The sequence below is a fragment of the Pezoporus flaviventris genome, unplaced genomic scaffold (genome assembly GCF_033815535.1).
Source record: "Pezoporus flaviventris isolate CSIRO_AGI_PZ_B2104156 unplaced genomic scaffold, CSIRO_AGI_Pfla_v1 ptg000002l, whole genome shotgun sequence".
Taxonomy (NCBI): Eukaryota; Metazoa; Chordata; class Aves; order Psittaciformes; family Psittacidae; genus Pezoporus; species Pezoporus flaviventris.
In genome coordinates, this window is record NW_026892550.1 from 84,686,357 (window position 1) to 84,700,739 (window position 14,383).

Consider the following 14,383-nt stretch of genomic DNA (forward strand, 5'->3'; position numbering starts at 1 on the left):
CCTCCATTTATGATCTCTAGGCAACGAGAAGTGTTTATGCAGGCTAGATTTCAATGTATTAGTTATGTACGCATGCAGATATATTTATAAAATACATATACGTTATATCCTGTATGAATATATTGTGTAACTAGTGTTTGTGCTTCCGTTTGCAGATCTCAAAGCACTCTACTGAGGCATCTATCCATATTTACCTCTTTCTTAGACATGGGGAAGCTGAGGTAGAAAGGGGATGTGGATTGTTTAAAACCACATTAACAGGTCAGCAAGAAAGGGAATCCAGGTCTTTGATTTCCAATACAGTGCTGCACTGGTGGGCAGCGATATTCATCTAGTGCATGTGACTTCTTTCTTTTTGTTTTTAAAACACCTTCCTTTCCCTGGAAATTCTAACTCAATTGTTAAAGACAGAATTTTGTTGGTATTTTAGGAAGAGAAGATGTTTGTAAAGTGTGAAAACCAGATCCTGCTAGAACTTACGAGCAAAACTTGGTCAAAATCAATAGGATCAGGTCTCTGTTTGCAGGCCATAGTTTGAAGAAAAAGTAAATTTTGGTTTAAGACTCCTAGTACCAAGCAAAAAAGGCTGTGAAACGGGACGTTATGTCACTGATCCAGGATGAACTCACTCTTCCACTTCAAATGTGCAAAATGCCCCTGATCCAGTGTGTTAACTTTTTAGTGGCAGGCTTTGTACAGGATCAGTTACTGTCTGTCTGCCTGCATCCCCCTAATTTTATGCGGGACGAGTAGCATCTGTCTTTCTGCAGCCAGCATAAAACTGACCTAATCTATGCATCAGGTCCTCGGGTGAATTTGACAGAAAAACAATGGTGTGGCCGCATCCGAGCTGGATCAGTTGTGTCCTGCTGTCTAATCAGTGGTGCAGAGAACTTGCACTCTTACGGAAGTGTGGCCTTAGCTCTATGACCCCATCCCACTGCTGTTTCACACCCAGGTTTCCTTGCTCATTCCCATGTGCATCCACGGGGAACGGGGAAGGGAGCAGGCACTCTTCCTTCCCAGTTTCCCGAAACGGCAGGGAAATACTTGAGGCTGTCCTCCTGCAGTTCACCGCCCTGCATCTCCCCTTCTATTTTTACCAGCGCCGCCGCTACCGTGGCCACCGCTGCAACAACACGCTGAGAAAAACCGAGAGGCGCTAAAACCGCAGCGGGACTACCAGCCCTGCTCCGCTACTCGGGGCTCAGGATAAGGGGATCCAGGCCATGACACCCCGGTGAGAGGCACGCCGCCTGCACCCACTGCTCCGGGTGCCTCTGCCCGCACCCCAGTACTGTTTTCCCTCTCCCCTGGTGGGGAATGCCAACCTAAGGACGCTGTCGTCTTAAAGAGCGCAGGGGAGGGAGGGACTGTGTGGAAGGGAGGCGGGCGCCAGCACCAGCATCTCCCCGCCACCCGCCGCACGAAGGCGCGCTCCCGGCCTCCCGCACTCGCCGCCCCGGCCTCCAGCGCGCCGCCGCCTCCCCGGGCAGCGGGGACTCTCCCGCCCGGCCGGCCCAGGCACCACCGGGGCTGCCGTAGGGCCGGGGGGAGGCGAGTGAGGCCTCGCCGCCTCCGGGGCGGTGGAGGGGGGGGCGCGGCTGCGGCGGGGCGGCCCTTCCCCGCTCTCGGCGGCGGCTGCCGCAGGCGGCCCGGCCCCCATCTCCATCCTCATCTCCTCCATCCCAGGCCGACCGGTGCCGGTGCCGCCCCTCAGCCGCGCCCGCCCCCCGGCTGGCTTCGGCAGCGCGGCAGTGCCGGCGGGGCTATGGCTGCGGAGGAGGTGCTGCAGGGCGCGGACCATTACAAGAGCGAGATCGAGCGGCTGACCCGGGAACTCTCCGAGACGACCCATGAGAAGATCCAGGCGGCGGAGTATGGGCTGGTGGTGCTGGAGGAGAAGCTCACCCTCAAGCAGCAGTACGACGAGCTGGAGGCGGAGTATGACGGCCTGAAGCAGGAGCTGGAACAGCTGAAGGAGGTGAGAGAACCCGGGCTTTTGTCTCTCCCGGCTGCCCGAGCCTTGCCACCGAGTGCGGGGAGGTGCGGGAGCGCCCCACGCGTGTCCGTGCCCGCAGCCCTGTGAAGGTGGGCGAGCAACGGCGCTCGGGCCCTGGAGAGGCTGCGGGATGCCTGGGGCTGGGGAGGAGGGTTTTCCCGGGCTGGGGATCAGCAGGGACCGTAAGGACGGGTTACACAAGACTGCAGCCCCTTGCCCTGGGAAATTTCCTGCGGAGCCGTCCCAACTTCTGATGACAGGGGGTTGCAGCAGAGGAGGGGGCCTTCAGTCATACCTGCATCGTCCAAGGCTTTTCTGTTTAGGAAGAGGAAATTAAACAGCCCGTAGGATGAGAGCTGAGCAAACCTAGAATGTAAGGACTCGGGCTGTATGTAAACAGTTGTCTGCAGTGTGTGGGGAGAGAGACAATTCATTCTGAAGTTATTTATAGACCTGCTTTATTCTGCCAGTGAGGGGAATTGCTGCCATTGAGAGGAGGGGAAGTAGCCGTACAATAGTCCCGAGGTCACCCCCCATCAATGGAAATTAAACTTCTGCGTCATGCTGAAAGGGTAAAATATTTATTGGAAACGCGTTTCTGGTTTATCTGTCAAATGTGTTTTTGTAACAGCCAGTGTACAGAGTAAGTGAGTACTACACCTTACCTTTCAGCTTCACTAAATGCTACTGAAAAATCATCACTGTTCCGATGTTCATCACTGAGGGAAGTAACTTGAGATCGCTACATTTTATGGTGTTTTAATACTCTCTTCGAATGTAACCAATTGCATACTTTGTACAGAGAAGATTAAGTATTGAACGTATATTATCCCAAATTTAAAAGGTATCTTTTTGTTCTACAAATACACATTCCTATCTGTAAAGTGCAGAAATTCTGTTCAGTTAGAAGTCATGAACATACTACATACTGAGGGAAGCCACTTAATAAACCTAGATTATACATGAACGTCTTCTTTAGAATACTAACCAATGCACTTTGAGAAATATTTTTAATAAAATTAAGGTTTCATTTTACTTGCAGGTAAATGAGTTATGCCACAGACTTAGCTCAGTGTCCAGAGGAGTTGAAAAAAAAAATAAACCTATATTCAATAAGAAAAATAAAGCTGTTTTTCAGAAAAAAATCTATTGATCTCCTTAAACTTGATCTCTGCCTCCCCATCCCCCCCAGACTATGCAGTAGGCTCGGGGCTTTGAGACCAGTAGTCACAGGTTGAGGGATAGAGATACATAACTTGCACTGACAGGAAGGCAGTGCTATTTGAAATGACCTGGCAGTAATAAAGGAACAGAATTAAGGGGAAATGTGCAATGGCTGTTTCCCCATCATATAATGTACAAAAGCTGACTTCTTCTGAAGATCAGAAACCAGGATGACACGTGAGTGCAAATGGCCCCAGGTAGAAGGGATATAGCAAGGGATTGAACTGACATTATGAAACTAGAGAGATCAGTCAACACGATTAACTGAAATCAAAGATGGACACAAATTCTCTTTCTGTTTACCTCCTGTGGAAGTCAATGGGATTGCATGGTCTGCAGCCCAGAATGTCTCCTGTGGGGCTGTGCCTTCATGCTGTGCCAACCACAGCATGGACACTGAGGATATCCACGGAGAGAGGAAGAAGAGAAATCCTGTAGCTTGCCTGATGCCAAGCAAGAGTGGAGCCTTTCCAGTTTCCAATCCAGGCCTGGGGCTCTCAATTCCAGTGCTTTCCTTAGCTGCAGGTAGAATGTTTCCATCCCCCGCCTAGCTGCAAGAGATTTTTTCCTTGCTTCTAACCTCTGTAGGAGAAACCACATTGATTCTTACTGCACATGCAACCCTGCAAAGGAGAATCTGCTCATATCCCTTCCAGTTGTAGTCTTCTATCTTCTCTTGTTACCTGTTTGCATTATGACTGTTCCCTGAGTACAGATCAGACTCACTGCGAGACATAAGCAAATGGTACCTCTGACAACACTAGCGACACAGAATTCAGGTGGTTTGGGCAGTGTTGGGGAGACTTGAGGGCGTAGCTTCTGGGGCTGTAGAGTTCTGTCTGAAAGCACACCAAGTGGCAGAAGTCCAAAGACAGCTTCTTTTTATGAAGGCTCTGTCCAGGATGCATGGAGGAGTGTCTTTGTGCACCTTTTCCAGCAGGCCCTGCAGAGGATGTGCTGGGCAATGGCCTGGGTGAGGTATGCATGGTGAGACATCAAAATGCCATGACTGATTAATGGGAGCCAGTAAGACTCCCAGTATGTCAGTGGGGATGCATGCTTCTGCTCTTACCTCACTTCATCTGCACCCTCTCTGAAGTCATAGATTGCAACACAGACCCTTGGCTATACAATAATTTCCATTGCTGGATAGTGCAATGGGAAAGTAAGGCCATCATAGGACGTTGAAGTAAAAGCCAATTGCAATACATTACATTAAATATTAATACTTGTATACAGGATATATGCTATCCACCTTGCAATATGAATTGTTTTAGTAATCTCCGATGTTTCTTGTGCTGTATTCAGAGGTCTGCTTTAGCCCAAGACTTTGATGTTTTGGGCCATGAGATTGATTTACATTACAAAAAGTTTGAAGTTCTGATCAGTGACCTAAGAAGGACTATTTCTTCCAAATTAGAGCAGTTATTACACATGTAAGCTGTCCAGGAAAGATGCAATACATCTATCAGCTACCAACCTTATGTTTTCAAAAATGAACTGAATGGTAGGAATGTGACAAGGTAAACTCTGTTGTGTTGACTTTAACAGCACTCAGTGTTATGAGATGGAGTGCTTGTGGTCCTCATGCTAGACAAGACTGTAGTGTTACAAAACGTTGTTATTTTAAAAGCCTTATTAATATTCTTTTAATATTTTTTTAATTATTTTCAGCCTGTAAATGATGTGTCTGTGTTTTGTTTAACTACATCTCAAAGTAGTGGAATTTTGGGCTGTTAGGAAAACCACTATAGTTTTGGGGCCCTTGTTCAGAAAGTTACTTTAGCAGATATGCCTTTTAACCTGCAGTTAATAATGATGCAGAAAATAAGACTCATTGCTGCTGGTCATGGGAGTAAAGGCTGGCTATTTTCACTGTCTTGCCAAGCTGGGAGTTTAGTTACCAGCATATTTTATGAAAAATGTTTTTCAGTGGTTTTAGTATCTGGCCTTACATGGTCACATTGCTGTATGGATAATGTTTGTTGTTTTCATTCTTTTAATGAATTGTGAAATGGCTTGATACTGATCTTGCCTGGGCTATCTGTTATAGCTGTCCCTGCTTTAGCAGGGGAATGGACAAGATGATCTCAAGAGTTCTCTTCCAGCCTCAGCCATTCTGTGACTAATTCCTGTGCACTGGTGGCCTGTAATATTTTTAAAGTGGAGTAATATCAGTCACCTCTAGTCATGATAAAATGGGGATGGAAGGCAGCTTAGGTAGTCAACTCCATCAGACATCTGAGAAATCCTAAGCAGGTAGTTCTCTTTAAGAATCAAACCTCGAACATTAGCAGCCAAGCAGATCCTCAAGTCCCTGTCTTTGACTCCCTCTCTAACTGACTAATGTCAGCAATATCCCACTTGGCTTCTTGGCTTTTATGTATTTCATTCTGTGGAGACAACCTGTTCTCCTGAAATGCACATTGAAATTGCTGTCTATCTGATACCTAGGTTGAAGATGCAATTTGGCGTTTCCTTTAGTTTGAACGAAGTTATCTTTGGTGAATTGTTGGCAGCCAGGCTACTGGTGAGCAGCTCAGTCGTTGGCAGGTCAAAATTTCCTGTGTTCTTTATCTCACAAAGATGTATCAATGATTATGAAGTACTTAGTTTATTAATAGGGCTTTCACAGACACGGAGCTGAAGGTCTCTCTGGCAGCTTCTTTTATGTTCTGCTCTTCTCTGCACTACTTTAGCACAGGTGACTCAAGCTCCATCTCCCCACTCTTCTGCCATGTTGCTACACCCCCAGGTTCCCCACTGTTCTCCAAAGCCTCTTGCACATCTGCTGCTGGAGGCACCTCTGCCTCTCCCACCTTTGACATGTACAGTTGGCGGGACTTCTCTGGATGCAAAAAGGACGGAAGAGGGGGAGACTCCCTATGCCATTACAGCCTTGTGAAATGGGAATTGCTCTACACACCTGTCTGCATCACAGGATGCTTAGAAAAGCTCATGAATCCCAATGAGATGTTCTGAATTTTCACCAAAGCTGAATGTGTCCCAAATACATAACTTGTGAACTGCAAACTGATGTCATCTCAGTATATCTTTACAACTCCCTTCGAGTGACAGTGTCTGTGGGCTTGTGCCAGATGAGGCTGAACATTTTCAGATTGGCCTGATCTCAACAGTTTGTCCATGGTGTCTGTTCATGTTGTGTCACTCAGAAAGGCCCTGCTGCCTAGCACCCAGCTCAAAGATGAGGAAAGGGCAAGGGTGAGTAAGTTGCAGACCTGGAAGGGACAGTACTCAGCTGCTCTTTGCAGCATTGTCTTCTCCAGAGCCCATCCAACACTACCTCTGTCTCTAAGTTGTACACTTCTCATGGAAGAGAAGTTTATTTTGGGGGGGCTCTTATAAGGAATGCCTTGACAAAAGCAAGCAGCATCTTGCAAAACTTTCGTTCAATTATTACAGGCTGGGGACTGGCTGACTGGGGATCAGGTCTATGGCAATAGACCTGGGGATCCTGGAGGGATAGCAAGCTGAGCATGGGCCAGCAGTATGCTCTGACACTGAGAAGGCTAACAGCATCCTGTTTTTAGCAGAAGCAAAGCTTGTAGGTTGATAGAAATTATTATAACTTTCAAATTGATACTTGTTGGATTCCATCTAGAAAACAGCATCCAGTTTTGGGCTCCCCTAATGCAAGAAATACATAAATAAACTGGGTTGAGTTCAGCAAACGGCCACCAAAATGGTCAAGAGCTGAAGCACCAGTGCTGTGACAAGAGGCTAAGGGGGCTGAGCCTGTTCAGCCTAGGAAAAAAAGCTGTGGGGGACCAAGCAGCAGCCTGCTCGTACATACAGGGAGGTTATTGAGAAGACAGGCTCTTTACAATGGTGAATGGTGGTAAGATGAGAGACAACTGACATAAATTGAAACTAGACTGGATTTCAGGTAGACCTGTTTCCCCCTGAGCACAAGCAGTGCCACAGGTTCCTACAGAGGCTGTGCAGTCTCCTTCCATGGGGGTTTTCAAGACCCAGCTGGATACAGCCCTAAGGAAGTGGTCTGAGCTGTAGGTAGGAGTTTGGACTCGAGAAGAAAGGAGGAAGACAGCAAGGGACCTTGAACAATGCAAGGTCTCCGAGGGTGCCCACTTGCCTAGTGAAATTTCAGTAGCAGCTTGCTGTGAGTTACCCAATGCATAACAGCATGCTGCCTGGAAACAATGACCATTAGCTGAGCCATAGCATCACTTCATGCTTGAATTTCATTTTTTCATCCTTGTCATTAAGCCTGCATTGACCTGAGGTTACTAAGGGTATAGTTTGATGTGCTCATCTCTCAGCAAGACAATTCTGCAACTCTCTTTGTCATTCTGCTCCTGTTCTGGCTCTCAGCTGTGCAACTGTTCCTACTGCCACACCAGGGTAGAAAAATTACCTCAGTTAAAAATAACTGAGGAGGGGGTGTATGCTATCTGTAACCCAGATTGAGCCAGATCAGGTAACCACGTGTACCTGTATTGCCAAAAAGTCAGCATGAGGGTAGGAATGGATGCTGAGGAAAGAGGGGGATGGGATGGGCTGCTTAAAGAATTACCTATGTTAGGAGATGCTCATCAAATTACAGCAGGATTGCTTCCTCTAAGAGGAAATGAATCCTGTGCATTAGCCTACAGAAAACATAAGCAGCTGAAATCATCTTAGGGGAAATTAGAGCTATTGCTGGAGCTTTGGCAGCATGCAAAGAAATATGTAGATGAACCTTCCAGTAATTGCATTGTATCCTTATGAGCCAGTACAAATAAATATGTGATTTTAGTCCTCCTACAGCAGCCAACCCTAAAACAATGATAGTCAGCTTTAAACACTGGGGGCTCATGTATTCCTAAAATAAATCTAAATAAAGTTCAATTTGTTTTCTCCCAATAGATAAATTATTTCCTTATTTCACTCTTTCATCGAAGAAATCCCTCTCTAATCTGAGGGATTCTGATTGAATCAGTCATCTGGGTTGAACTCCTCAGAGCTAACTGGAAGTTGCAACTGGATTTTATGTCATGAAAAAGTTATTTTTCCATAGGCTTTCTAGAAAATACTGGATTAGTACCAATCTAAAATAACTGATTGAGGTGTTAATGTGTGAGACAGGCATTATTACTGTGAACTACTTCCTATCTAAGAGTCGAGAATGTAAAATTAAGGTTCACTGAAGAAATTTTAATCTAAAGGTCCACATCTGTTTAGAACTAGGCCTTTTGGAATGGATTAAAAAATACTTTGCTATCATCTCTTCACCTTTCTTTAAGTGAAATATTTTTCCTTTCCTTCTGTATTGCATTGTGTATTTTAGGGGTGTGTGTGCAGTCTGTATGCACAACAGCAATCAGATTGAACACCTGGCTTTATTGAAACTGCAACTAGGGGCAAAACAATGGTGGAGAAAATAAAATTTGGCATAAAACAGTAATTTGTGAACATTCATCATGGTATAATGAGAAGCATTCTCAAAGTCAGATGCACAATGTAAATTTGCACCTGGGCAACTTTTGTATACCTTATGGGATTGGAGGAAAATACATGCAAGATCATACATTTTTCTGGCTGTATTGAGGGTTTCTAGAAAAAGAGCTTTCTTTTTGAACAACCTTTCAGTTTTTCAAATGAGCTCAAATATGTTTGTTCCTCAGCACCTCATTTGCTCCAATGTTTTTGCATTGGTGTTGCATTTAGCATATGGACAATGGGAATAAAATGTGATTCGTCACTTGGTCCTGCATCCCTCATGGCTCTGCTACATTGAAGGGCTTTGCTGCACAGTTGCCTTTGCTGTGGATTTCCCTTCCATATTTGTCTGGTACCTGAGGGGGTAATGTTTAATTTAATACAATTCTGTACTGTACATTTTTTGTCATTGGGATGATTTTAATTTATAATGGCAGAGACTGAAAAGCATGCATTCATTTCTGCTGAACTGTCTTACATTTGTGGCGTGACTTTCATAGCCCTCTTCTTTCCTCATTTCCTTGTGAACTCAACAACACTCTATTTATGGGGAAAGCTATTTTCCTAATTTGAAGGAATTGATATGGCATGTAGAGACATGAATGTGCACTTTGTCACTTTACCCACTTGCATCACTAACAGCAGATGACTGTGAGGAGAAACCACCAATTTTTCATACTATACTGTGAAAGCGTTCAGTGAGTACAGAGCAGCTACAGATGGAAGTAGTTAGGGCTAGTTAGAAGGTGAAAAATGCATCTCAGCAAGGGTAGGTGCCTAAAGATGAAGCAAGCAGGTAGAAAATAAGATAGATTGCAGATTAGTCTTTCAGAGGGGACTCTACTTCTCTGCAGAGGGTAACGTTAAAAATAATTTTGGGATTATAATATTTGTGTTTCTTAATTTCTTTCACTATCAAAATTTAATTAACTTAATAGCTGAAAGAAAAGCAGGCCACTGTCCTAAATCTATGGTTTTGGGACAGACCTGTGAAAACTATTAACACCCAAAGGCTTTCACCAAGACTGAAATTGGTCCACTCACGTTTTTTGCATCTCTCTTGTGGTTCCTTCTCTGTCTGCAGCCCATCGTTTTCTGCCTCTCATTCTTGCACAGCATTTGACTCCTGTCTGTGATTTGCGTACTTTTAAGTCTTTTTTTTTTTTTTTTCAGTCTTTGCCCTACATCTTAATTAGTGTTGATTTGCTGCTCTATAAGACATGGAGCTGAATTTTTTATATTAAAGACCCATTTTGTCATTGTGTGAATGCAAGAAATCTGGCCATTTGTAGCAGACTGTGCCTCCTTTCCATGCTCATATATTGCTCATATATTGCAATGACATGAGGAAATCCTAAAAATACTTAGAAATGTTGTTTTAGCATAGGCTGAAAATGAAAGAACAGAGGATTTGTCATCTCTGCTTTGTAGCAGCCTCACCATTAAAATAATCCTTGAAAAGATCATTTTTTCAGGCAGCTTTGACATTGGGTTGGCTGTGTGTGTGCACAGGAAGAAGATACCTTTTCATAAGGTTTTGTAAAAAAATCAACCTTTTAAAAATTATTTTTATTGTATAGTTTCTGGGGTTGTTTATTTATTTAACCCCAGACAGGAAAATTGATGCCCAGTGAGGTTAGATAATGCACTGAGCCATTATGATCAATGCCAGGAGTGTGGCCCATTGCCCATTACAGCCCTGCCATACTTTATCCATCGCTCTTGCTCCCCTGAATCACACCTAATTTGCCTCTACACTGTACAGATGTGTTAAAGCCATCTATACAGCAGCAAGTTTTCCAGTGCTAGTAGTAGCATATGCAGTACTATTCTTAACCAAGAAGCATAAATGATGTCCTCAGTCACCAGTTAGTTACCATTCACTTCAGTCAATCAATTCTGGGGACATTTCAACTAAATTATATATTTTTCCTTGCTGTTGTTTTTTCACTTGTGTTTGTTTAGTTTTGTGATCTCTTGGAGTGTGCAGCAGATGCATGGCTAGGAGGGGTTAGCAGGGACAACGTCATGAGTTAGGTTAGGTATGCACTCTGGGAAGTTTATCCACAGCAAACAGCCTTTCCTTGGTTCCCCTAGTTACTGTGAATGGATTTAAAAGTTGGTGTACTGCAAATAAACTGTGAAGTGCTGCTTTTCATTGCTGACTGATGGCTACATCCATGGAGGGAAGCTGGAAGTTGTTAACAGCTGCAATTTTGACTTCTGGTCTGGATACTTAGAGGAGGATAACCAGCTCCTTGTCCATCTTTGTAAAGCTCAGATAGGAAGAGGGAAGAGGATCAGTGAGCCTTTAAGGATAACAATAAGAATTTGGGACCAGCTCCTTGTCCATCTTTGTAAAGCTCAGATAGGAAGAGGGAAGAGGATCAGTGAGCCTTTAAGGATAACAATAAGAATTTGGGTCAGGCAAAGGGAACAGGTGGCTTGGTGAAATAATTCATTTATAAAAGCTTGGCTGTTGGCCAAACATGAACACAGCATGATTTGGATTTAATCTTGCTTAGGACTGGAGTCTTGTCTACTCAGATCCACATGGCAGGATGCAGGATGCCAAAGTGCACTGAATCCTGGCCCCATATTATCAGCAAGACAGAGCTCTCAACTTTTTTTGGATTTGAGTCTTAAGAGAACTAGAGCATTTGGTATGGGGGGGACATGGAGAGTTCACAACTGGGTTAAACCATCTGTGTAGGCATAACCTCTAGTTCTCAATTTGATGGCTAGTCCAGGATTTAACTGTTGCCCAACTTGAATCTGCTTCCTCTTATTAAACATGTGCTCTAATAGCTTGTAACTTGTACATTTCATAAGATTAATAAAGACAAATTGGTTTGTTCCTTTTTTTTTTTTTTACGTGGGTAGGAGTTTTTCTCATATCCTGAATTCCTCACAGAGTTTTTACAAAACATTAGAAAGTTGCATTGGTCTAAATAATTCCAGGTGTTTGCACAGCAATGGCAAACATGCAGAGTTCATCCAAGTTTACTTGAGGGGAACATTTGCATTCAGTCCTTTCTTTCTGTGATAACTGCATGTGATTCCCACCTACAAACAGTTAGGAAAGGTTTCATTTAAGTAACTCATGTGAAGAGTGCTATTTCTCAGGATCATTTACAGCAGGTATGACCTGAAGACCAGTGTTGAAGTCCTGGATACATGGGTAAGTAAAAGATAAAGCAGAGCAATGATTTAATCGCTGAGTCTGTGCCCAACACCTGTTGGCAAACAGCACTGTCATCAAGATGTAAGTGATAAAATCTGTTATAAATTGAAAATTCGGATTTCTTCCCACCAAAAAATGGAGAACTGGCATAACTGTAATTACTGGATCCCAAATATGAGCTTATTCTTGCAGGCTGATGAATTTTCATAACTCTGCTGAGCTTCAGTAACTGATCATATGCATGCATTTGGCTAGCCCCAAATATGGAAGGGCAAGGTAAAAAAAAACAACAAAACCAGAACAACAAACATAAAACCCAGCAGAAACCTGGAGGAATGAATTTTCAGCTGACATGTGTCTTCCATCTGCAGTGAGCTAAAAATGTGCACTAGATCAATTACTAATCCATAAAATCTCAGTCATAAGTCTGGGTCCTTGGTGACAAATTTTTAAGTAAAATGTAAGGATATGGTAACAAGGACTCCTCTGTAAAAGAAAGTGTATGATATATAGCTATATATAAGAGAAACAGTGGTTAGATGAAATATAATTGTCTATGTATACAAGTATGGGAGATGGAGGCACATGACATGTGTTAGGAGTGCATTACTTTGGGCATTAGGTAATTCTATTTCTTCGGTATTAGGTAAGTTGTTATTTTTTCTGCCAGCCAAGGGCTGATGGTTGCCATTTGATAATAACAAGACTTTCTCTTAAGATGCTGTAAGCTCAGCTGTATAAAAATTGTAGCAAATCAGAAACAACATAGTTGAGTGATAACATTTTTTCCATATATGCTGAATTTTAAGTTACAGTGACACTATGTTTGCTTAGATGTTTATTATTCCTAAAATGCAATCCATATTAAAATGATATTTGGACCCTAAAGTCTGTATTTTAGTTATTGTGGAAAATGTTGGGTTTGCTTTATTAAGGAGGCTGAGCAACCTTGTGTTGAAACCAGTATGACTTCTTTTTGTGCACAGACTTTGACATTACAAATCACACTTGTCTGGGTGACTATATGTAGATTTTGGGATACACATTTAGGCTTCTGACTTTAAAAAATTTTGCTGTAATCTATTTAATGCTGTTACATGATTTGTGATTTCAAATGTTTTCTGCCTTCTTGCTTGTGGAGAGGTATTTGTTCAAGGATAGAAAAGGCATGATGCCTTAAATACAGCTTTAGCACTTGGTGGTTGTAAAGTACTTTGCTCAGTGCTCCTTGGGCTGACATTAGGGACATTTGGAGTCATGCCTATGTCTTACGGCTGTTGAATTTGCTTTTGTAGCACATTAGACTGATGAGAAGACAAATCTAAAATGAGCATATAAGCCTTCTTTGGGTATAACTAACCCTTTCCCTGAGTATAACACAAAGAGTTGCAGTTAAAGACCATACTGTGCACATATTTTATTCTGTGAAGAGCTCTTATTTGTAAGATTCTTCTTGAAATGTGGCTTCTGGTTTCTTTACCTGTGAGAACTTGAGTTAGGCATCAACAGCTGACACTAAGCTGGGTACGGAGAGTTGCTGTTTACTTGCTGTTGCCTATGGATCTGCTTGTTGATTATTCCACCCTGAAGAAGTGGGTCTGGAAAAGGGGATGCTGAATTCTGCCCCAAAACCCTGTTGCAGAGACTCTTCTCCTGTCAGGTTCCTCAGCTCAGTTGTTTCTTTAGGGAAGCAATCTGGTTAAAAGTGAGAGGCCTCTATTTCAAGTCTTTTATCACTTATTTTTTTTAGCAGAAAGTAACCTACTGCTTGAAAAGGAGTCCAAAATCTGATAAGCAACATTTTTAGGAGCTTGAATTGCAATGCTTTTTGCTGTCTGTGGAGAAAGGAATTGTAGCTCTGCAAGTGACAGTGTTATGAATAGTCAAGCACTTATCAGAACGCTGGCACTGTATGGATGCGCGGGAAAAGCCAGAGGGAGTGAGTCAGCATGACCTTGGCTGCAGCCAGAGGGATGGGTACTGCATCCAGCCTCAACAGCCATTGACACTGGTTGGGGTCTTTAGCGGGAAGAGCCTCCGGTGAAATAAAATTCACTAGAGTAACCACTGCTGGCATGTGTCCGACAGGTGTCACCTGTATATAGCAGTAATGAGAGCAGCAGCATGAAACAATTTGTAGTTATTAAAAAGTAATTTCGTTAGTAAACAGGCCTAGTTCTTTGTTACACTGTGAAAGAACAGACCGCACTCAGTTAAAGCAAAAACAGTCTGAAAAATCGAAATGCTGCTTGTTTCATGAGCTGCTGTTTTGCCTACTAGAGATCAGCAGGGTGGGATAAATTGTCATTTATTGCATGACAGCAGCACCTGGGGACTCTGTGATGCCTGGCACAATGAGTTTCAGGCATGTAAGTAGAAGATTTCTAATAGTCTATTTTACAGTGGAAATAGACAAACTTGTCAGGGATTTGATGTTAAGGAATAACAAGGGAAATTTACAGATGAGTAATAGGGGCACAGAAGCTGTGGAGAGATTGGCTGTTCAGCCATAA

The 14,383-nt window shown here is 43.3% G+C and overlaps 1 protein-coding gene across 12 annotated transcripts in view; it reads left to right on the plus strand.

Annotated features, from left to right (window-relative positions):
- The first annotated feature begins 1,456 nt into the window (after positions 1-1,456).
- Positions 1,457-14,383, plus strand: part of BICD1 (BICD cargo adaptor 1) — a 173,790-nt gene continuing 160,863 nt past the window's right edge. For 4 of the 12 annotated variants that reach the window (XM_061444850.1, XM_061444853.1, XM_061444860.1 and 1 more), the window contains exon 1: positions 1,459-1,984. In XM_061444850.1, the coding sequence (XP_061300834.1) occupies positions 1,772-1,984 (213 nt within the window). In that variant the 5' untranslated portion in view covers positions 1,459-1,771. Of the gene's footprint in view, positions 1,985-14,383 lie in introns of all 12 variants that reach the window. The other 8 variants (XM_061444854.1, XM_061444855.1, XM_061444858.1 and 5 more) reach the window with 3 other exon arrangements.